Source organism: Eleutherodactylus coqui, chromosome 8 (assembly GCF_035609145.1).
Source record: "Eleutherodactylus coqui strain aEleCoq1 chromosome 8, aEleCoq1.hap1, whole genome shotgun sequence".
NCBI classification, from domain to species: domain Eukaryota; kingdom Metazoa; phylum Chordata; class Amphibia; order Anura; family Eleutherodactylidae; genus Eleutherodactylus; species Eleutherodactylus coqui.
The window spans coordinates 1,044,257-1,068,352 of NC_089844.1; the positions used below are offsets into that span (position 1 = coordinate 1,044,257).

Here is a 24,096-nt window from a genome sequence, read left to right on the forward strand (position 1 = left end):
TGCTGCTTCCCTCTCATCTGTTCAGCGTGTATGGGCTGATGAGGTGGAGGAGGAACATGAAAGTCATCTTCCGAGTGAGGACAGCGATGTGTTGCATACTGGGACTCTGGCACACATGGCTGACTTCATGTTAGGCTACCTTTTCCATGACCCTCGCATAAGACGCATTCTGGCCAACATGGATTACTGGGTGTACACCCTTCTCGACCCACGGCATAAGGAGAACCTTTCCATTCTCATTCCCGAAGAGGAAAGGCGTATGAGAGTGATGCAAAACCACAGGGCCCTGGTCGAAAAAATGATGCTAAAGTTCCCATCTGACAGCGCTAGCAGTAGAAGACGTAGTTCAGAGGGCCAACTAGCAGGGGAAGCGTGGGGATCAGGCAGCATGTCCAGCGCAGGCAGGGGTAACACTCTCCATGGCCTTTGCCAGTTTTATGGCTCCCCAGCCAGACTGTGTCACCACTCCCCAGTCAAGGCTGAGTCGGAGAGAGCACTGTAAAAAGATGGTGAGGGAGTACATAGCCGATCATACCACGGTCCTCCGTGATCCCTTTGCTCCATACAACTATTGGGTGTCAAAGCTGGACACGTGGCATGAACTTGCGCTGTACAACCTGGAGGTGCTGGCCTGGCCTGCCGCTAGCGTGTTATCAGGGGGGGTGTTTAGTGCATCTGGGGTGATCATCACGGATTAGCGTACACGCCTGTTAACTGACTGCGCCAACAGGCTTACACTCATTAAGATGAACAAAGGCTGGATTTCCCCAGACTTCTCTTCTCCACAGGTGTAAAGCAGCAGAACATAAAGATTCTTTCAGCTGGAACAGGAGAACCATGCATCCTCTATCACCCCAAAAATGGGAGAAGTAGCTTGGCTTATCCCTCTCAGATCTTACTCCTCCTCCTAAAACAGCATGTCATCACGCTGAACTGCCAATTGTTCTGCAGGCCAAAAGGCTCTGTTAAAACTAATTTTTTCAGAGGGCTTCCTCCAGGCTGTGTTAGCAAATTAAGCAACTAGTAACTGCGAGCTTTATCTTTAAAAAATGTTTCTGTATTTCTCCATGCTCCATGGGTAAACCAATTTTTCCAGGCTTCGTCCTAACTCATAGCAAACAAATTTTTCTGGTCTTCGCCTATACTCACAGCAAACCAATTTTTCAGGCCTTCACCTATATTAATAGCAAACCAATATTTCCAGGTTTCTTAGTCAGTAAATTTTTCAGGTGTTCACCTATAGTCTTGGTACACCAATTTTTCATGGGTTCACCTATACTTTTGGTACACCAATTCTTCCAGGAGTCAGCTATACTCTTGGTACACAAATGTTTCAGGGGTCCGCCTATACACTTGCTACAGAAAGGTTTCAGGGTTTTCCCTACACTCTTGCTACAGAAAGGTTTCAGGGTTTCGCCTGTACTCTTGCTACAGAAAGGTTTGAGGGGTTCGCCTATACACTTGCTACAGAAAGGTTTGAGGGGTTCGCCTATACTCTTTCTACAGAAATGTTTCAGGGGTTTGCCTATTATCTTTCTACAGAAATGTTTGAGGGGTTCACCTATACTCTTGCTACAGAAATGTTTCAGGGCTTCGCCTATACTCTTGCTACAGAAATGCTTGAGGGGTTCGCCTATACACTTGCTACAGAAATGTTTTAGGGGTTCGCCTATTATCTTGCTACAGAAATGTTTGAGGGGTTTGCCTATACTCTTGCTACAAAAATGTTTCAGGGGTTCGCCTATACCATGGGTGCACAAAGATTTCCCGTTGGATTGTTCAGCTATCTGACACATACACAGAATGAATTGGGCAGACGTTTGGGCATAGGCCAAGGGTGAAACTCTGCCATGTTTGGTCACTCCAATTTCTTCATGTTTAATACTGTCCTTGGGTTTCATGGGTTTGCCCAATGCTGTGGGTGCACAAGGGTTTCCCAGCGGGGTGTTCAGCTATCTGGCACAAATACACTGAATGACTTGGGTAGGGTGCAGAAGGCTTTCCCATTGTGTTGTTCAGCTATCTGACACATACACAGAATTAATTGGGCAGAAGTGTGGGCAGAGGCCAAGGTCCTGGGTGGGGTGAAACTCTGCCATGCTTGGGCACGCTCTTTTCTTCATGTTTAATACTGTCCTTGGGTTTCATGGGCTCGCCTATGCTGTAGGTACTTTCCCATTGTGGTGTTTAGCTATCTGACACATACACAGAATGAATTGTGTGGGTACACATGGGTTTTTCGTAGCTATGTAACTAACAGCACACTGGGTCACACAAGGTGGAGGCTGGGACCCAGTCTGACCCTGGGCCCACAGACTATTGCGGGTCCTACCTTGGTCACGGTTTCTCTGGCTTATTATGCCACCTCCTGCTTGGGGTCTGGGGATCAGCGCTGGCCGACATGTATTTGCTCTCATGTTACCACAGTTATCTGAGACACTAGTTTGGACCAATCAAAAGAAGCAGAAATGATTTAATGAGCCGTTCACAGCAGTACCAGCATCTGAGTCGGCTTTATGCCCAGCATTCTTGAGGGTGTGGGCAGAGGCCGAGGTCCTGGGGGGGGGGGTGCAACTATGCCGGGTTTGACCTGTGGAACTTCTTTGTGGTTCATCCAGTCTTTGGAGCGATGAAAGGAACTGTTAACTGGTGGCACATTGGGCCAACCAGGTGGAGGCTGGGACCGAGTCTGACCCTCGGCCTGCTCATGTGCTTCCCACACAGAGTATTGCGAGTCCAACCTTGGTCACGGATTCTCGGGCTTATTATGCCACGTCCTCCTCCTCGGGGTCTGGCGATCATCGCTGGTCGGCATATATTATCTCTCATGTTACAAATTACCACAGTTATCCGAGATACTGGATTGTAGCCTTCACAGGAAATGTAACTAATCTAATGAGACTTTCACAGGGTCACTGTATACCTGTGGTGGCTACTTTTACGACACCTCCTGCTTCAAACCAATCTTTGGTGTTAGTATGCGCTGCTGCATTGTGGAGATGTGTAGAAGTACTGGCATCTGAGTCCCCTTTATGCCCACGTTTGTGGCTCCTGACAATTTTGTGATGGAGGTGGCATGGGATTGGAATTATGATCGTACGTTAATTTATCAGCAATTCTCATCAACATTGTGGGCTATAGCCCACACTTTCAAGGAGGGTCGCTGCCAGGCCCTGCCAACCCTCTGCAGTGTGTGTCTCCGATTCCTCCTCATCCAAGACGCACTTATAAATAGACATGAGGGTGGTGTGGCTATCAAACCAGCGTGTGGCATGAGGGCAGCTGAACGCTGTGCAGGGAAAATTTTGTGTGCGCTGTGGACGCAGGCTCGCGCGAGGGGTTGGACAGGAATGCCAGCATGTAACCCAGGAGAACAGGCAATGGTGTCACCCACAAGCGGGGATTGGTATTGGTTAATATTTTGGCCAAAAAACACAAGCTCACAAGCCCACGACAAGGGTTCTCATTCACTTGTGAGTCCCAACACTAACATCAATTTAAAATAACTTAAACAAGGGCATATACAAAAAAATTGTACATTCCCTTTTTTCAGTGATTTTAAACTGATGTTAAATTTAAAAAAAGTTTTTTTCAAGAAGCCATCCCCCTTTGAGATAAAGCGAAATTTAATGATATAATAAGACTACAAAGTAATATTTACACACATGGATCTGTCACAGAAATGTCTATATTAGAAAATTGGTTCCATTAATCTTAATGGGGTTGTTTTGGTAGGAAAATATTGTAAGTCGGAATCAGATGGACGGGGCAGTCACAGAAATGCCTGCTGCATACAAATATACAGTCCAGTAAGATTTCTCTCCATGAACAGTGGATAGTAGAATAATAATACATATCAGTACATTTTCCCCGTTTCTCTTAGCTCCAGTTGCTGATGCTTCATTATTCTTATAAAATAACCCAGTGTCATCATAGTCATATTCTAAGGTCTTGTATAATCCAATAATGATATAATACAAGTCATGATAGTTGTGTTCGGACGGTGGCAGACTACCGGATTTGAATTGCGGAATCCGCGATCGTCACCCACGCAGATGATTTGCGGTATTCTGCATACATCTAAATAACAGAACATTCACATGCCTGCTCACATGAGTGGGCAGCAATTGTGATTTCCGTGAGTGGAAATAAACTCGCACCATCTTCTAATTTAGTGCGGATTCTGCACGAGTGGCTTCCATTGAAGTCAATGAAAGCTGTCCGACCCGCGGCCCATCCGCAATTGACATTGCAGATAGGTTGGGCATACGTGTCATCACATAGCGACGGCAGAAGGAAAACAAATTAAAAAATATATAGTGGTAGTGAGAAGCACAGCAGCTGCAGTGACAGGAGCCGCAACTACTACTCCCATTATCTCACCCCTCACTGCTCGAGTGCAGCTTCTTAGTAAGTAATTGGGCACTGTAATCTCAAATATCTAGTGTGGCTAAATGGAGAAGCGACCTGACTCTCCATACCTGCAGCAGCATACATACATACACACACAGGTATATAGTTATTTTAAAACTAAATGACTAATAAATTCCTACAGAGAGAGGACCCTGGGTTTACAGTCTAAAAGGAGTGCTGGTAGAAGATGCTCATGTATTGGTGGCTGCAGGGATACTATAGAATGTAGGTTTTTCTGAAAAGATAGGTTTTGAGGTCCTTTTTGATGTTTTCCATGGTTGTACAGAGTCTGATGTGCTGGGGTAGCGAGTACCAAAGTATCGGTGATGCACAGGGGAAATCCTCGAGATGATTAAGTGAGGAGCAGACTAGAGGAGAGCATTTTTGCACTCTGATAATACATGGTTCTATTTTTCTTTGTAATTAAGCAAAATATGTATCTACAGGACCTTGAAAATTGTCTTTGGAGCCAAACATTTTCTACCTATGCCCCTGACAGTTATTAACATTATTGAACTAAATGATTAGAATTCTGAATTCACAGAATAGGTGAAGCCGATTGGATAATAAAACTAGATACATGGCAGCCAAATGGTATGAATCTAGAAACCATGTACTTTATATCTATTGACTAGCTTACCCGTCGCGCGTTGCTGCGAAGACAGACAGACATACATTCGTTTTTATATATCCAGATAACAACCAATCACAGCGCAGCTTTTTTAGGTTACCTCAGTGGTATAATATATAACAACCAATCACAGCGCAGCTTTCATGTTACCTCAGCTTTATAATATATAACACCCAATCACAGGGCAGCTTATATGTTACCTCAGCAGTATAAAATATAACAACCAATCACAGTGCAGCTTTCATGTTACGTCAGCAGTAAGAGAAATAACAACCAATCACAGCGCAACTTTTATTCTGCCTCAGCAATATAAAAAATAGCAACGAATCACAGCGCAGCATTCATTTTACCTCAGCGGTATAATATATAGTAACCAATCACAGCGCAGCTTTTATTTTACCTCAGCATTCTCAAAATCCAGGAATTGTCTTGTGATACGTTTGGCGGATGCATCATCTTGTAGTTGAACACGCCTCCCGTTGCTCGTAATGCCTTTTGCTTTTGTGTTAGAGATGGAAATCAAACGATCTTTGTCTGGGGGGGCATAACTGTCGACGACGCTCGCACGCGCGCGCGCCACCTATCGTAGGATAGATGTACTATGCCAGTAATCTTCCCAGGAGTGTACTCAACAACTTCCTATTAACTTTTCCTATTTGTGACATAATCAATGCTCGTGCCAAATTTCGAGTTTCTATTACATTGGGAAGCGAAAGAATTCGATTCCGTACATAAAATTTGGATGCTAATTCTTTTGCGCATAGGATTGAATAATCGAGTTGGGACCGATTAGCTTTTCCTATTTATGACATAATCAATGTGTGTGCCAAATTTCGAGTTTCTATTACATTGGGAAGCGAGAGAATTCGATTCCGTACTTAGAATTTGGACGCTAATTCTTTTGCGCATAGAATTGAATAATCGAGTTGGGACCCATTACCTTTTCCTATTTATGACATATTCAATGCTCGTGCCAAATTTCGAGTTTCTATGACATTGAGAAACGAGAAAATTAGATTCCGTACGTAAAAGTTGGATGCTAATTCTTTTACGCATAGAATTGAATAATCGAGTTGGGACCGATTACCTTTTCCTATTTATGACATAATCAATGCTCGTCCCAAATTTCAAGTTTCTATGACATTGGGAAGCGAGAAAATTAGATTCCGTACATAAAATTTGGACGCCAATTCTTTTGCGCCTAGAATTGAATAATCGAGTTGGGACCCATTAACTTTTCCTGTTTATGACATAATCAATGCTCGTGTCAAATTTCGAGTTTCTATTACATTGGGAAGCGAAAGAATTCGATTCCGTACATAAAATTTGGACGCCAATTCTTTTGCGCCTAGAATTGAATAATCGAGTTGGGACCCATTGACTTTTCCTGTTTATGACATAATCAATGCTCGTGTCAAATTTCGAGTTTCTATTACATTGGGAAGCGAGAGAATTCGATTCCGTACATAAAATTTGGACGCTAATTCTTTTGCGCATAGAATTGAATAATCGAGTTGGGACCCATTAGTTTTTCCTATTTATGACATAATCAATGCTCGTGCGAAATTTTAAGTTTCTATGACATTGGGAAGCGAGAAAATTAGATTCCGTACGTAAAATTTGGATGCTAATTCTTTTGCGCATAGAATTGAATAATCGAGTTGGGACCCATTACCTTTTCCTATTTATGACATAATCAATGCTCGTCCCAAATTTCACGTTTCTATGTGAGAAAATTAGATTCCGTACGTAAAATTTGGACGCTAATGCTTTTGCGCATAGAATTGAATAATCGAGTTGGGACCCATTAGCGTTTCCTTTTTATGACATTATCAATGCTCGAGCCAAATTTTAAGTTTCTATGACATTGGGAAGCGAGAAAATTACATTCCGTACGTAAAATTTGGACGCTAATTCTTTTGCGCATAGAATTGAATAATCGAGTTGGGACCCATTAGTTTTTCCTATTTATGACATAATCAATGCTCGTGCCAAATTTCCCGTTTCTATGACACCGGAAAGTGAGAAAATTACATTCCGTGCGTAAAATTTGGACGCTAATTCTTTGGCGCATAGAATTGAATAATGGAGTTGGGATCCATTAGCTTTTCCTATTTATGACATAATGAATGCTCGTGCCAAATTTCACGTTTCTATTACATTGGGAAGCGAGAGAATTCGATTCCGTTCCTAAAATTTGGACGCTAATTCTTTGGCGCTTAGAATTGAATAATCGAGTTGGGACCCACTAGTTTTTCCTATTTATGACATAATCAATGCTGGTGCCAAATTTCATGTTTCTACGACATTGGGAAGTGAGAGAATTAGTGGCAGTGATGGAAATCGAACGATCTACGTGGGGGGGGGGGGGCGCGTTGCTGCGAAGACAGACAGACATACATTCGTTTTTATATATCTAGATAACAACCAATCACAGTGCAGCTTTTTTAGGTTACCTCAGTGGTATAATATATAACAACCAATCACAGCGCAGCTTTCATGTTACCTCAGCAGTGATAACATCACAATGGCAGTGATGACATCACAATGGCAGTGATGACATCACAATAGCAGGTGGCTTACTTATTCGACCTACGTGGCGGGGGGTGTAACTGTCGACGACGCACGCACGCGGGCACCATTTATCGTAGGATAGTTGTACTATGCCTATAATCTTCCCAGGAGTGTACTCAACAACTTCCCAAAGTTTCATGGCGATCGGATGAATGGTGTAGTAGCGCATAAAGGACAAACAGACAGACAGACGGAGAGACATACATTCAATTTTATATATATAGAGTAGCGTACCCGTCGCGCGTTGCTGCGAAGACAGACATACATACATACTTCGTTTTTATATATCTAGATGACGGCAGCAGCGACCACTGAGATTTTGTAGGCCGCTGCTTCCCCCTTGCAGGCTGAATAAAATAGCCGTTGTGTGGAACATCCAATTTATCCGGCTGCTGTGGCTTCTTAGGAAGATATCCTAGTACATGTTTGCCCACTTCCAACTCCAATGGAGACTGACTGTAAATGGCTGGCGTGCTCTAGTATTTATGGTTTCAAGCTGTACGTGTCATTGCATACAGTCTATCTATCTATCTATCTATCTATCTATCTATGACATCAGGAAATGAGAAAATTAGATTCTGTACGTAAAATTTGAACGCTAATTCTTTGGCGCTTTGAATTGAATAATCAAGTTAGGACCCATTAGCTTTTCCCATTTATGACATAATCAATGCTCGTGCCAAATTTCCTACCTACCTGAATGAGATTTTGTAGGCCACTGCTTCCCCCTTGCGGGCTGAATAAAATAGCCGTTGGGTGGAACATACAATTTATCCGGCTGCTGTGGCTTCTTAGGAAGATATCCTAGTACTTGTTTACCCACTTCCAACTCCAATGGTAATTGGCTGGCGTGCTCTAGTGGTTCCAAGCTGTACGTGTCATAATAGAGCCTTAATGACATCACAATGCAGCTTTATAGAACATGTTGGACGCTAATTCTTTTGCGCATAGAATTGAATAATGGAGTTGGGACCCATTAGCGTTTCCTATTTATGACATATTCAATGCTCGTGCCAAATTTCAAGTTTCTATGTGAGAAAATTACATTCCGTACGTAAAATTTGGACGCTAATTCTTTTGCGCATAGAATTGAATAATGGAGTTGGGACCCATTAGCGTTTCCTATTTATGACATATTCAATGCTCGTGCCAAATTTCAAGTTTCTATGTGAGAAAATTACATTCCGTACGTAAAATTTGGACGCCAATTCTTTTGCGCCTAGAATTGAATAATCGAGTTGGGACCGATTAGCTTTTCCTCTTTATGACATATTCAATGCTCGTGCCAAATTTCAAGTTTCTATTACATCGCGAAGCGAGAGAATTTGATTCCGTACGTAAAATTTGGACGCTAATTCTTTTGCGCATAGAATTAGTATATGAGGAGGAGGTCGTCTTGTGTAATATATTAGTATATGAGGAGGCGGTCATCTGTGTAATATATTAGTATATGAGGAGGCGGTCATCTGTGTAATATATTAGTATATGAGGAGGAGGTCGTCTGTTTAATATATTAGTATATGAGCAGGAGGTCTCACAATGCAGCTTTATAGAACATGTTGGGGCATGTTCAAGGGCGTCCGATGTTGATGACATCAGTGATGACATCACAATAGCAGGTGGCTTACTTATTCGATCTACGTGGGGGGGGTCGTAACTTTCGACGACGCTCGCGCGCCATTTATCGTAGGATATTTGTACTATGCCTATAATCTTCCCAGGAGTGTACTCAACAACTTCCCAAAGTTTCATGGCGATCGGATGAATGGTGTAGTAGCGCATAAAGGACAAACACGCACGCACGCACGCACGCACGCAGACAGACATACATTCAATTTTATATATATAGATGTTGGGGCATGTTCAAGGGCGTCCGATGTTGATGACATCAGTGATGACATCACAATAGCAGGTGGCTTACTTATTCGATCTACGTGGGGGGGGGGGGCGTAACTTTCGACGACGCTCGCGCGCCATTTATCGTAGGATATTTGTACTATGCCTATAATCTTCCCAGGAGTGTACTTAACAACTTCCCAAAGTTTCATGGCGATCGGATGAATGGTGTAGTAGCGCATAAAGGACAAACACGCACGCACGCACGCACGCACGCACGCAGACAGACATACATTCAATTTTATATATATAGATTATGCTGTTCCATATCTATGTGATATGTATTCCATTTCATTGTGGAATTGTCTGTTTGCACAGTTGTAATTAAGACGTAACACTTAGAGATGAGCGAGCACCAAAATGCTCGGGTGCTCGTTACTCGGGACGAACTTTTCGCGATGCTCGAGGGTTCGTTTCGAGTAACGAACCCCATTGAAGTCAATGGGCGACCCGAGCATTTTTGTATTTCGCCGATGCTCGCTAAGGTTTTCATGTGTGAAAATCTGGGCAATTCAAGAAAGTGATGGGAAAGACACAGAAACGGATAGGGCAGGCAAGGGGCTACATGTTGGGCTGCATCTCAAGTTCACAGGTCCCACTATTAAGCCACAATAGCGGCAAGAGTGCCCCCCCCCCCCTCCCAAAAACTTTTACTTCTGAAAAGCCCTCATTAGCATGGCATGCCTTAGCTAAGCACCACACTACCTCCAACAAAGCACAATCACTGCCTGCATGACACTCCGCTGCCACTTCTCCTGGGTTACATGCTGCCCAACCGCCCCCTCCCCCCCACAGCGCACACCAAAGTGTCCCTGCGCAGCCTTTAGCTGCCCTCATGCCACACCACCCTCATGTCTATTTAGAAGTGCGTCTGCCATGACGAGGAACCGCAGGCACACACTGCAGAGGGTTGGCACGGCTAGGCAGCGACCCTCTTTAAAAGGGGCGGGGCGATAGCCCACAATGCTGTACAGAAGCAATGAGAAATAGAATCCTGTGCCACCGCCATCAGGAGCTGCACACGTGGGCATAGCAATGGGGAACCTATGTGCCACACACTATTCATTCTGTCAAGGTGTCTGCATGCCCCAGTCAGACCGCGGTTTTAATTCATAGACACAGGCAGGTACAACTCCCTATTGTGAAGTCCTTGTCGACCGACAGCATGGGTGGCTCCCTGGAACCCACCGGCGGTACACAGAAATATCCCATTGCATTGCCCAACACAGCTGAGGTAGTAATGTCGTGCTTAATGCAGGTGGGCTTCGGCCCACACTGCATGCCCCAGTCAGACTGGGGTTCTTTACAAGTGGAAACAGATGCATTTATAATTCCCTGTGGACCCACAGCATGGGTGGCTCCCTGGAAGCCACCGGCGGTACATAGAAATATCCCATTGCATTGCCCAACACAGCTGAGGTAGTAATGTCGTGCTTAATGCAGGTGGGCTTCGGCCCACACTGCATGCCCCAGTCTGACTGGGGTTCTTTACAAGTGGAAACAGATGCATTTATAATTCCCTGTGGACCCACAGCATGGGTGGGTGCCAGGAAGCCACCGGCGGTACATAAAAATATCCCATTGCATTGCCCATCACAGCGGATGTAACGTCAGCTGTAATGCAGGTGGGCTAAAAATTCATTTGATTACACTGTAGGCGAGGGCCCCCAAAAATTGCTATATCAACTGTACTAATGTACATCAGAAAAATTGGCCATGGCCAGCCAAGAGGGCAGGTGAAACCCATTAATCGGTTTGGTTAATGTGGCTTAAGTGGTAACTAGGCCTGGAGGCAGCCCAGTGTAACGAAAAATTGGTTCAAGTTAAAGTTCCAACGCTTTTAAGAGCATTGAAACGTATAAAAATTGTTTAGAAAAATTATATGAGTGAGCCTTGTGGCCCTAAGAAAAATTGCCCGTTCAGCGTGATTACGTGAGGTTTCAGGAGGAGGAGCAGGAGGAGGAGGAGGAATATTAGACACAGATTGATGAAGCAGAAATGTCCCCATTTTGGATGGTGAGAGAGAACGTAGCTTCCATCCGCGGGTGCAGCCTACGTATTGCTTAGGTATCGCTGCTGTCCGCTGGTGGAGAAGAGAAGTCTGGGGAAATCCAGGCTTTGTTCATCTCGATGAGTGTTAGCCTGTCGGCACTGTCGGTTGACAGGCGGGTACGCTTATCTGTGATGATTCCCCCAGCCGCACTAAACACCCTCTCCGACAAGACGCTAGCCGCAGGACAAGCAAGCACCTCCAGGGCATACAGCGCTAGTTCAGGCCACGTGTCCAGCTTCGACACCCAGTAGTTGTAGGTGGCAGAGGCGTCACGGAGGACGGTCGTGCGATCCGCTACGTACTCCCTCACCATCCTTTTACAGTGCTCCCGCCGACTCAGCCTTGACTGGGGAGTGGTGACACAGTCTTGGTGGGGAGCCATAAAGCTGTCCAGGCCCTTAAAGACTGTTGCACTGTCTGGGCTGTACATGCTGCTCGATCTCCGCACCTCCCCAGCTACCTGGCCCTCGGAACTGCGCCTTCTGCCACTAGCGCTGTCGGATGGGAATCATCAGCTTGTCCACCAGGGTCCTGTGGACCTTGCCACTAACCGCATTGGTGAGGGCGCGTACAATGTTGCGGGAGACGTGGTCGTGCAGGCCTGGGACGGCACATCGGGAAAAGTAGTGGCGACTGGGAACTGAGTAGCGCGGGGCCGCCGCCGCCATCATAGCTTTGAAAGCCTCCGTTTCCACAACCCTATACGGCAGCATCTCAAGGCTGATAAATTTGGCGATGTGGACGGTTAACGATTGAGCGTGCGGGTGCGTGGCGGTGTACTTGCGCTTGCGCTCCAACACTTGCGCTAGCGACGGCTGGACTGTGCGGTGCGAGACATTGGTGGATGGGGCCGAGGACAGCGGAGGTGAGGGTGTGGGTGCAGGCCATGAGACGGTTGTGCCTGTGTCCTGAGAGGGGGGTTGTATCTCAGTGGCAGGTTGGGGCACAGGGGGAGAGGCAGCAGTGCAAACTGGAGGCGGTGAACGGCCTTCGTCCCACCTTGTGGGGTGCTTGGCCATCATATGTCTGCGCATGCTGGTGGTGGTGAGGCTGGTGGTGGTGGCTCCCCGGCTAATCTTGGCGCGACAAAGGTTGCACACCACTGTTCGTCGGTCCTCAGGCGTCTCTGTGAAAAACTGCCAGAACTTTGAGCACCTCGGCCTCTGCAGGGTGGCATGGCGCGAGGGGGCGCTTTGGGAAACAGTTGGTGGATTATTCAGTCTGGCCCTGCCTCTACCCCTGGACACCGCACTGCCTCTTGCAACCTGCCCTGCTTCTGCCTCCCCCTCTGAAGACCTGTCCTGAGTAGGCGTTGCACACCAGGTGGGGTCAGTCACCTCATCGTCCAGCTGCTCTTCCTCCGAATCCTCTGTGCGCTCCTCCCTCGCACTTACTGCCCTTACTACTACCTCACTGCAAGACAACTGTGTCTCATCGTCATCGTCCTCCTCACCCACTGAAAGGTCTTGAGACAGTTGGCAGAAGTCCCCAGCCTCATCCCCCGGACCCCGGGAACTTTCCAAAGGTTGGGCATCAGTGACGATAAACTCCTCTGGTGGGAGAGGAACCACTGCTGCCCAATCTGAGCAGGGGCCCGAGAACAGTTCCTGGGAGTCTGCCGGCTCCTGAGCATGTGTCATTGTAGTGGAGTGAGGAGGCTGGGAGGAAGGAGGAGTAGCAGCCAGAGGATTTGGATTTGCAGCACTGGATGGCGTAGAACTGTGGGTGGATGATAGCTTGCTCGAAGCACTTTCTGCCATCCACGACAGGACCTGCTCACACTGCTCATTTTCTAATAACCGTCTCCCGCGTGGACCCATTAATTGGGCGATGAATGTGGGGACGCCAGAAACGTGCCTCTCTCCTAATCGCGCAGCAGTCGGCTGCGACACACCTGGATCAGGAGCTCGGCCTGTGCCCACACCCTCACTTGGGCCTACGCGTCCTCGGCCGCGTCCACGTCCTCTAGCCCTACCCCTACCCCTACCCCTCAGCATGCTGTATTACCAGTGATTTCACAGCCAGGAAATAAATTGGCGCAAGCCTGCAGGCCAAATAGAATTTTTTGCCTGGTTTTTACAAGGAACACCCACACTGCGTGTATTCAATGAATACTAAGTTTAATAACTGTGTTGTGGCCCTGCCAATTTGTCCCAGAACTGCAGTGATGCAAAGTAATTCGCTACCTACAGCAGATCAGGGATTTCCCATGCAGGAAAAAAATTGCCGCACGCCTGCGGTAAAACGTAGCTGACTGCGTCTGATTTTTTCTGAACGTTCAGCGCACAGCACACACGTACACAGAGCCCTGAGTACTGTCAGAGGCAGGCCAAATAGAATTTTTTGCCTGCTTTTTACAAGGAACACCCACACTGCGTGTATTCAATGAATAATGTCTGTCTTCTGGCCCTGCCTACACAATTCTATCCCTGTAGTATTAATGCCGGGTGCAATGGTCTGCACTGCCGGTTTTGAGAAAAAAAAAAAATGCAACACTGCTAACAGCAGCCTGGACAGTACTGCACACGGATAGATGTGGCCCTAGAAAGGACCGTTGGGGTTCTTGAAGCCTACACTAACTCCTAACACTCTCCCTGCCTAACCCCCACTTCTGTCCCTATTGCAGGGCGCAATGCTCTGCAGATCCAATTTTGGAAAAAAAAAATAAAATACTGTGCTAACACAGTACTGCACACTAGTAGATGTGGCCCTAAGAAGGACCGTTGGGGTTCTTGAAGCCTACACTAACTCCTAACGCTCTCCCTACAGCAGCTCCAGCACGATAGTACTTTCCCTCAGCTAAGTCACAAGGCATCTGAGCCGAGCCGCGGGAGGGGCCGACTTTTATACTCGGGTGACATCTGATCGCCCCAGCCACTCACAGCAGGGGGGTGGTATAGGGCTTGAACGTCACAGGGGGAAGTTGTAATGCCTTCCCTGTCTTTCAATTGGCCAGAAAAGCGCGCTAACGACTCAGAGAGGAAACTGAAAGTAACCGGAACACCGCGTGGTGCTCGTTACGAGTAACGAGCATCCCGAACACCCTAATATTCGCACGAATATCAAGCTCGGACGAGTACGTTCGCTCATCTCTAGTAACACTTGATTGGTCCATGCATTGTTTTGAAGGAGGGGCATTCTAATGTTCAGGAAGCTGTGATCAGGGAGGCAGTTGCTTCCAAAACATGTCTTAGCATGGACATAGCCTTGCATGGCACATCTTTCTATGTCATTTTAAATGTATGAAATAAAGAAGAATCCTTTTTATGGAGCTAGCATTTTTCTTGTTTGTTAATTGCCGAATATTGGTGGCCTTGGTTCAATTTAATTACTGTATGTACAAACATATGAAATGAGAAAAAAATAAATCTAGTGATCTTTTTATACCTACTGTAGACCAATTACGATACAAGGGGGCATCTGCTACATCTGGAGAATAAAAGGTTTCACTGCTGTCATAGAAAGAGCTGCTTTCCTATAAGAGCAGGGAGACTATGGAGCTTTATGCCAAATAATGTTGCGATAGTTGATGTGTTGAACAAGTACAACAGGGGCCTGGATGTCTTCCTTAAAAATAACCGTCACATCTCGTTCGAGGCATATGCACAACTTGAGGCGATGAGTTACAGATACCAACATAGGGTTAAATCAGTAAACAATAATATGGGTTTGAACAAAAAGAGGATAACTGAACCGAAGAGAGTAAGGTATAAAATATAACTAGAATTAACCAAACTGGACTGATCCCTCAAGGAGAGCACCCACCCTGAAAAGGACAACCTCACTACTTTAATGAGACTGAAAACCAGTTTGAGAATTATAGGCAACAGCTACTCCAAACAGTAACTTTTTGAAACAAAGTGATTTCACAAAACTATATTGACTAATCCCCTACTACTGAACCCTAGAATCAGAGGATTTCATAGGACATAATCCTGTATCATATGGTCCAGGAATGACATTGTGATGTCACTCTGGACCAGAGATGACCACAACCATGCTGCCCTATGCTGTGACAATAATAGAAGTTATTGCATATTACATTCTGAATGTGGGTCACTGATCCAGGGGTTTATTCTGATTAGCATAATTATAGTCTGTAAAGGATTCTCCTCCTTAATATGAGGTAATTGTCATCTGGATCAACACTATAGAATTTCAGATAGACATTGATGGACCTGTGTCTTTTTTGAACAAGTATGAAATAGCGCTGGAAGAAAGCAACTAAGTTCTTCCATTCTTGTACTATACTTTCCAAGAGTTATGGTATATTAATAAGATGCATGATATTTGGTGGGGGTCCAACCTGCAATACTACCAGCAATACTGAGAGTAAAGTGGAAAACAATCACTCAATGTTAAAGTACACAATAAGCCATTCATATGATCCCAACTTGCTGTAGTAATGATTTGGAGCATCTATGGGGATGACAGTTGTCCTGTGAGACCCTTACATGAGTTATACAGAACATTATGCTAAATAGAATACTTACAAGTTCCTTACCTGATTCCTGGGGCAAGCTCTTGTTTATCTCCATCAATGTGAAATCAATTTCTTCATATACTGGGTCTTGAAGAGAAATGGAAGTGAATTTTCTGAGGACTAAGATTAGCATTTAATGTTATATACAGAAATAATAGAATACTAGATCTGTAGAGCTTCATACAGAGAAGTAATGGAACCAACACACAACCAGACACAATGAACTCCATCATGTATAGGACATGGTAGTCAGGTCTGGTAATGACTTCTCTATTGATATATACAAGTTATTGGTCATGGGAATATTTGGATCTGACTATTATCATTATTACTAAACTCACCTTTTTTATACCACTTGGATTGTGTTATCAAGTATACTATTACAATGACTGCAATACCAAGAAAGAGCAGGGAAATAATAGAGATCATAAGGAACACATTAGAGGTAGTGGAAGAAGATGGCAGTGCTGGATGCTGGGCTATAAGAAAATAGAAATAAATTCAGAATTACAATAATGACATCTATCGTATACATCAGTGGTTCTCAACTCCAGTCCTCACGCCCCCCAACTCCCCCAATAGCTCATATTTTAGGGATTTCCTCAGTATTGCACAGGTGCTGTAATTATAGTCAATGCCTCAGACATTGCCACAGGTGTTATTACTATAGGATGTCCTAAAAACATGACTTACTGAGGGTCCTGAGGACTGGAGTTGAGAAACACTGGTATACACATATATGAACATGTATTTAGACACTGCAGAAAACCAGCAAATATGCAACTACGGTATGCTGGGAAGGGTATTGGTAAAATAAGCTGCTCATTTTGTAATAACTATTCATTCGTCTGATCGAGCACTTGTGGCATGAACTGGAGTGATGGGTACGACACTGCCACCCATGCCCATCTTCACAACAATCTCTTCTCATAGCCTTGCATGAGGAATGGCGAGCTATTCCTGCCCAGACTTACAGAGAACTTGTGGAAAGTCTGCCTCGACGTGTTGCCGCTGTAATACAAGCAAAAGGACGGCCAACGCATTACTAAATAAAATAATAACGCACTTTTTCTGAAAAACATGCAGTGTCCAAATACTTTTGTCCATACAGAGCACATCAATCTAATATAATGAATGTGAACAGAACTTTCCACGTGTTATCTTTATTATTTTAGTTCAGATTAACCCCTTAGTGACGAAGCCTGTTTGTCCTTAGTGACGGAGCCAAATTTTGGAAATCTGACATGCGTTGTTCAACGTAGCATAACTCCGTAAAGGCTTTACATATCCAAGTGATTCTGACATTGTTTTTTCACCACATGTTGTACTTCATTTTGGTTGTAAAAAGAGACCAATATAATTTGTGTATATTTATTAAAAGTACCAACATTGAAAACATTTTGAAAAAAGTGTCATTTTTTCACATTTTCAACTGTAATATCTCAAATATGTCCAAACATACTGTACAAATTTTTGATAAGATATATATTACTGTTTACTTTATTCTGAATGCACACTTGAAAAACTTTTGTGTTTTTTTTAACCATTTAGAGGACGTACTAATTTAACATTACTTTTCAGCATTTTGGGGAACACTTTGTTTTCCTGCACCAAGCCAAGTTTGCAAAGGCTCATGAGTGTCAGAATAATAGATACCCCCCCCCCAAAATACCCCATTTTAAAAACTACACCCCTTAATGTATTCACTGAGGGGTGTCATGAGTATTTTGACCCCACAGTTTTTGAATGAATTAATTCAATTTAGAGGAGAAAAAATAAAATTTTTATATTTTTGCAAATATGGCATTTTAAAGACAGATTTTTTCCCTATAGTGCCCATGAAAATGAGGATTTACACCCCAAAATGGATACCCCTGTCTCTCCCATGTTCAGAAACATACCCATTGTGGCCCTCATTTTATGTCTAGATGCACAACGGGACCCAAAATGAAAGGAGTAGTGGGTGTCTTTCAGAACATAAATTTTGCTTGAAGGCATTTTAGGCCCCATAGCACTTTTGTAGAGCTCTTGAGCGGCCAAAACCAAAGAGAACCCCCACAAGTGACCCCATTTTGAAAACTAGACCCCTTAACGAATTTATATAGGGGTGTATTGCCCATTTTGACCCCACAGTTTTTGAATGAATTCAAGCAAAGCAAAAGGAAAAAAATGTGATTTTCGTTTTTTTGGCAATTCTGTCGTTTTAAAAACTGCTTTTTTTGTACGGCACACACCTGAATGAAGACTTACACCCCAAAATGGATACCCCTGTTTGTCCCGTGTTCAGAAACATACTCATTGTGGCCCTAATCTTATGTTTGGATGCACAACGGGGCCCAAAAGGAAAGGAGTAGTCGGTGGCTTTCAGAACAGAAATTTAGCATGAAGGTGATTTAGGCCCCATTGCCCACTTGTAGAGCCCTTGAGTGGCCAAAACGACAGAGAACTCCCACAAATGACCCCTTTTTGAAAACTAGACCCCTTAAAGAATTCATCTAGGGGTGTACTGTGTATTTTTACCCTACAATTTTTGAATAAATCTAAGCAAAGCAGTAGGAAAAAAATTACAATTTTCATTTTTTTGGCAGTTGTATCATTTTAAAAACTGTTTTTTTTTGTACAGCACACATAGGAATGAAGACTTTCACCCCAAAATGGATACCCCTGTTTGCCCCGTGTTCAGAACCATACCCCTTGTGGCCCTAATCTACTAAAAAGGACACATGGCTAGGCCTATAATGGAAGGAGCACCCGTTGGATTTCAGGGTACAACGGAATAAATTCCAGGCCCCATTGCCCACTTGTAGAGCCATTGAGCGTCCAAAACGATAAAGAACCCCCACAAATGACCCCATTAAAAACTAGACCCCTTAATGAATTTATCTAGGGGAGTATTGCGTATTTTGACCCCACAGTATTTGAATAAATCTAAGCAAAGCAGAAGGAAAAAATTCCGATTTTCATTTTTTGGGCAATTTTGTCAATTTAAAAACTGTTTTTTTTGTACAGTGTACATAGGAATGAAGACTTTCCCCCAAAATGGATCCCCCGTTTGTCCCATGCTCAAAAACATACTCCTTGTGGCCCTAATCTACTTAAAGGACACATGGCAAGGCCTATAATGCAGGGAACACCCGTTGGATTGCAGGGCACAACTGAATAAATCCCAGGCGCCATTGTTCATTTGTACGGAATAAAAATTGACTCCCTAAAAATATTCCCCCCCCTCCGCACCCTTTTCGGCTTTCCACAAATCTTAGATAAAAGTAATAATGTGAACTGTGTGGTATTTCCGAAGACAGGGGTAATTACAGAGGCTGGTTGGGATGGGTACATGGGGCAATAAAACCGTGTATCCCCCCTCCTCTCATGCCTTTTGGGGGTATTTTGTGACCTCAGAAGCGGGTATGGGGTGTAAAAAGTGGCGCTCTGCGAGTCTCCGTAAGCTTGATGAGGTGCGGCGGTCTCACACAGAAGACGCTCAACAAGGTGCTCCTGGAACTGCAGGAAGGCGAACGTTCCCGGGGCTTCTTGTAAATTGCGTATTACAGGTAGCGGTCTGAATAACGCCGGGCTCACGCAGCCGTAGGTGGATTCCGCTTGCGGAGGCCCACAACGGATGCCAGCTGTGAGCCCGGCTGTGACCCTGCGTACGGCCGCGTAATGTACTGCGCATAACTGCCTACTCACACAGGCGGTCATGCGCAGTACTTTTTTTCATTTGCATTTCCCGCACCATCGCTTAGCGATGACATGGGTACCCGCAGCCCGTATACAAGCCTATGGGCTGCGGGTATATCCGCGACCATGGAGCACAATGGGCTCTATGTTGAGGATATCCGCAGTAAAATAGAACCTGCTGCGCTCTCTTTTCTGCGAGTCGATTACGCAATTCCGACCCACTAATGTGAGCGGAATTGTGTAATCCAATGCAATTGATCTGCGTATTACCGTGGGTCAGACGCATGCGGAATCCGTAATTCCTATCTGGTCATGTGAGACCAGCCAAAGGTAGCTACCTTTTTTTCACATGACCGGGGACCACTCAACGAGGCCACCCATCACTGCTCCAGGCTCTCAGCGACCGTTGGTCGCTGGGAGCAAGGAAATTTTAAGTTTCCTGGGCTCCCCGCCTCCTGCGCATGTGTCCGGTGTTTTGCCGGCGGTCACATGTGCAGAATCCGGGAAAGTTCATGGAGGAAGATCGCGTCGGGGTGCAAATACGGAGGCCTCCGGTTAAAAGTTTCATCTCCTCTCACCGATCGATTTGACAGTTTTATTTACTTTATTGCGATCGGCAGCGCCGATCGCAATGCCGGGGGTGACTGCCCACATCCTGGGATGACAGCTCCATGCTGTCGGCTACCTGCGGGCACCGACAGCATGGAGCTGTCACGTCCTCAGGAAAGTGGGCATTAATCCTAAGAGGACGCATAAAACTATGTCCTCCAGGATTAAAGCCCACTTTCTGAGGATGTAGACTCCCGATGGGGCCATCGTTAAGGGGTTAATCGTTATAATCTGTATCCTGGTTTAGTACATAAGATAGCCATGCATCATGTTCTTTGGTATCAATTTGTCTTATTATAGTCAATATTCTTATGAGACTGGGTTATTCTATGTTTTATAGATATGTGTTATAGACAGTCATTCATATATTGTAATCAGTCAGTTTTGTGCCATAAGAGTTGGTATCACTTATTATATCTTAGCCAATGTCTCTTTATTATGTTACCTGGCGTTGTGGTCAGGGCAGTAGGAGTAATATTGTTCTCAGGACCTACAAGTGACAGAATCAGAAGTAATGGTCAAAGTACAAATACATTTCCGATTCAGCAGATTCATTTGTTGTGTAATATATAACCAGATCTATCATATTATATTATTTGTATACCTACAGATGCCGATTAGAGATGAGCGAACACCAAAATGCTCGGGTGTTCATTACTCGAGTCGAACTTCCCGCAATGCTCGAGAGTTCGTTTCGAGTAACGAACCCCATTGAAGTCAATGGGCGACCCGAGCATTTTTGTATGGGACCTATGCTCCGCTAAGGTTTTCATTTGTGAAAATCTGGGAAATTCAAGAAAATGATGGGAACGACACAGAAACGGATAGGGCAGGTGAGGGGCTACATGTTGGGCTGCATCTCAAGTTCCCAGGTCCTACTATTAAGCCACAATAGCGGCAAGAGTGCCCCCCCCTTCCCAACAATTTTTACTTCTGAAAAACCCTCATTAGCAAGGCATACCTTAGCTAAGCACCACACTACCTCCAACAAAGCACAATCACTGCCTGCATGACACTCCGCTGCCACTTCTCCTGAGTAACATGCTGCCCAACCGCCCATTTCAGTAATAGTAGCAGTCAAGACAGGCTCCAGTAACATATCACTAGCAGCAGTATAGGGGGAGCACAGTATTAGTTCCATTTCAGTAGTAGTAGCAGTCTGGACAGGCCCCAGTAACATATCACTAGCAGCAGTATAGGGGGAACACAGTATTAGTTTCATTTCAGTAATAGTAGCAGTCAAGACAGGCCACAGTAACATTCCCGTTGCAGCAGTTTAGGGAGATAACAGTCTCTTTCACATTTCAGTAGTTGCAGTGTAGACAAGGCCCCAGTTACATTTATGTAGCAAAAATGTAGGCCAACCCCACACACCTTGCTGTACCATGAGTGCAGGCGAAGCCCATAAAAATGACTAGGATTACACTGTAGGCGAGGGCCCCAAAAAATTGGTGTACCAACAGTACAAATGTACCTCAGAAAAATTGCCCATGCCCAACCAAGAGGGCAGGTGAAACCCATTAATCGCTTTGGTTACTATGGCTTAATTTGTAACTAGGCCTGGAGGCAGCCCAGTTAAAATAAAAATTGGTTCAGGTGCAAGTTTCAACGCTTTAATGAGAATTAAAACGTATAAACATTGTTTACAAAAGTAATATGACTGATCCTTGTGGGCCTAAGAAAAATTGCCTGTTCGGCGTGATTACGTGAGGTTTCAGGAGGAGGAGCAGGAGGAGGAGGATGAATATAATACACAGATTGATGAAGCTAAAAGGTCCCCGTTTTTGATGGTGATAGAGAACGATGCTTCCATCCGCGGGTGCAGCCTACGTATTGTTTAGGTACCGCTGCTGTCCGCTGGTGGAGAAGAGAAGTCTGGGGAAATCCAGGCTTTGTTCATCTTTATGAGTGTAAGCCTGTCGGCACTGTCAGTTGACAGGCGGGTACGCTTATCCGTGATGATTCCCCCAGCCACACTAAACACCCTCTCTGACAAGACGCTAGCCGCAGGACAAGCGAGCACCTCCAGGGCATACAGCGCGAGTTCAGGCCACGTGTCCAACTTTGAGACCCAGTAGTTGTACGGAGCAGAGGCATCACAGAGGACGGTCGTGCGATCAGCTACGTATTCCCTCACCATCCTTTTACAGTGCTCCTGCCGACTCAGCCTTGACTTGGGAGCGGTGACACAGTCTTGCTGGGGAGCCATAAAGCTTGCAAAGGCCTTGGAGAGTGTTCCCCTGCCTGCGCTGTACATGCTGCCTGATCTCCGCGCCTCCTCTGCTACCTGGCCCTCGGAACTGCGCCTTCGGCCACTAGCGCTGTCGGATGGGAATTTTACCATCAGTTTGTCCACCAGGGTCCTGTGGTATTGCATCACTCTCGAACCCCTTTCCTCTTCGGGTATGAGAGTGAAAAGGTTCTCCTTAAACCGTGGGTCGAGCAGTGTGTACACCCAGTAATCCGTAGTGGCCAGAATGCGTGTAACGCGAGGGTCACGAGAAAGGCATCCTAACATGAAGTCAGCCATGTGTGCCAGGGTACCTGTACGCAACACATGGCTGTCCTCACTAGGAAGATCACTTTCAGGATCCTCCTCCTCCTCCTCAGGCCATACACGCTGAAAGGATGACAGGCAAGCAGCATGGGTACCCTCAGCAGTGGGCCCGGCTGTCTCTTCCCCCTGCTCCTCCTAAGGCTCCTCCCCCTCCACCTCCTCTTCCTACTCCTCAACGCGCTGAGATATAGACAGGAGGGTGCTCTGACTATCCAGCGACATACTGTCTTACCCCGCCTCCGTTTCTGAGCGCAAAGTGTCTGCCTTTATGCTTTGCAGGGAACTTCTCAAGAGGCATAGCAGAAGAATAGTGACGCAAATGATTGCAGCATCGCCGCTCACCATCTGGGTAGACTCCTCAAAGTTTCCAAGGACCTGGCAGATGTCTGCCAACCAGGCCCACTCTTCTGTAAAGAATTGAGGAGGCTGACTCCCACTACACCGCCCATGTTGGAGTTGGTATTCCACTATAGCTCTACGCTGCTCATAGAGCCTGGCCAACATGTGGAGCGTAGAGTTCCACCGTGTGGGCACGTCGCACAGCAGTCGGTGCACTGGCAGATTAAACCAATGTTGCAGGGTCAGCAGGGTGGCAGCGTCCGTGTTGGACTTGCGGAAATGTGCGCTGACCCGGCTCACCTTTCCGAGTAGGTCTGACAAGCGTGGGTTGCTTTTCAGGAACTGCTGAACCACCAAATTAAAGACGTGGGCCAGGCATGGCACGTGCGTGAGGCTGCCGAGCTGCAGAGCCGCCACCAGGTTACAGCTGTTGTCACACACGATCATGCCCGGTTGGAGGCTCAGCGGCGAAAGGCAGCGATCGGTCTGCTCTGTCAGACCCTGCAGCAGTTCGTGGGCCATGTGCCTCTTCTCTCCTAAGCTGAGTAGTTTCAGCACGGCCTGCCGACGCATGCCCACCGCTGTGCTGCCACGCCGCGCGACACCGACTGCTGGCGACGTGCTGCTGCTGCTGACACATCTTGATTGCGAGACAGAGGTTGCGTTGGAGGAGGAGGAGGAGGGTGGTTTAGTGGAGGAAGCATACACCGCCACAGATACCAGCACCGAGCTGGGGCCCGCAATTCTGGGGGTGGGTAGGACGTGAGCGGTCCCAGGCTCTGACTCGGTCCCAGCCTCCACTAAATTCACCCAATGTGCCGTCAGGGAGATATAGTGGCCCTGCCCACCTGTGCTTGTCC

General features: G+C 45.8%; 1 protein-coding gene across 1 annotated transcript in view; it reads right to left on the reverse strand.

Annotated features, from left to right (window-relative positions):
- LOC136576110 (scavenger receptor cysteine-rich type 1 protein M130-like) overlaps positions 1 to 24,096 on the reverse strand; it is a 513,398-nt gene that overhangs the window by 57,648 nt on the left and 431,654 nt on the right. The window contains exons 14-16 of the mRNA XM_066575131.1: positions 20,786 to 20,830; positions 16,392 to 16,529; positions 16,072 to 16,137 (exon numbers count right to left, since the gene is read on the reverse strand). Of these exons, the coding sequence (XP_066431228.1) occupies positions 16,072 to 16,137; positions 16,392 to 16,529; positions 20,786 to 20,830 (249 nt within the window). The remainder of the gene's footprint in view (positions 1 to 16,071; positions 16,138 to 16,391; positions 16,530 to 20,785; positions 20,831 to 24,096) is intronic.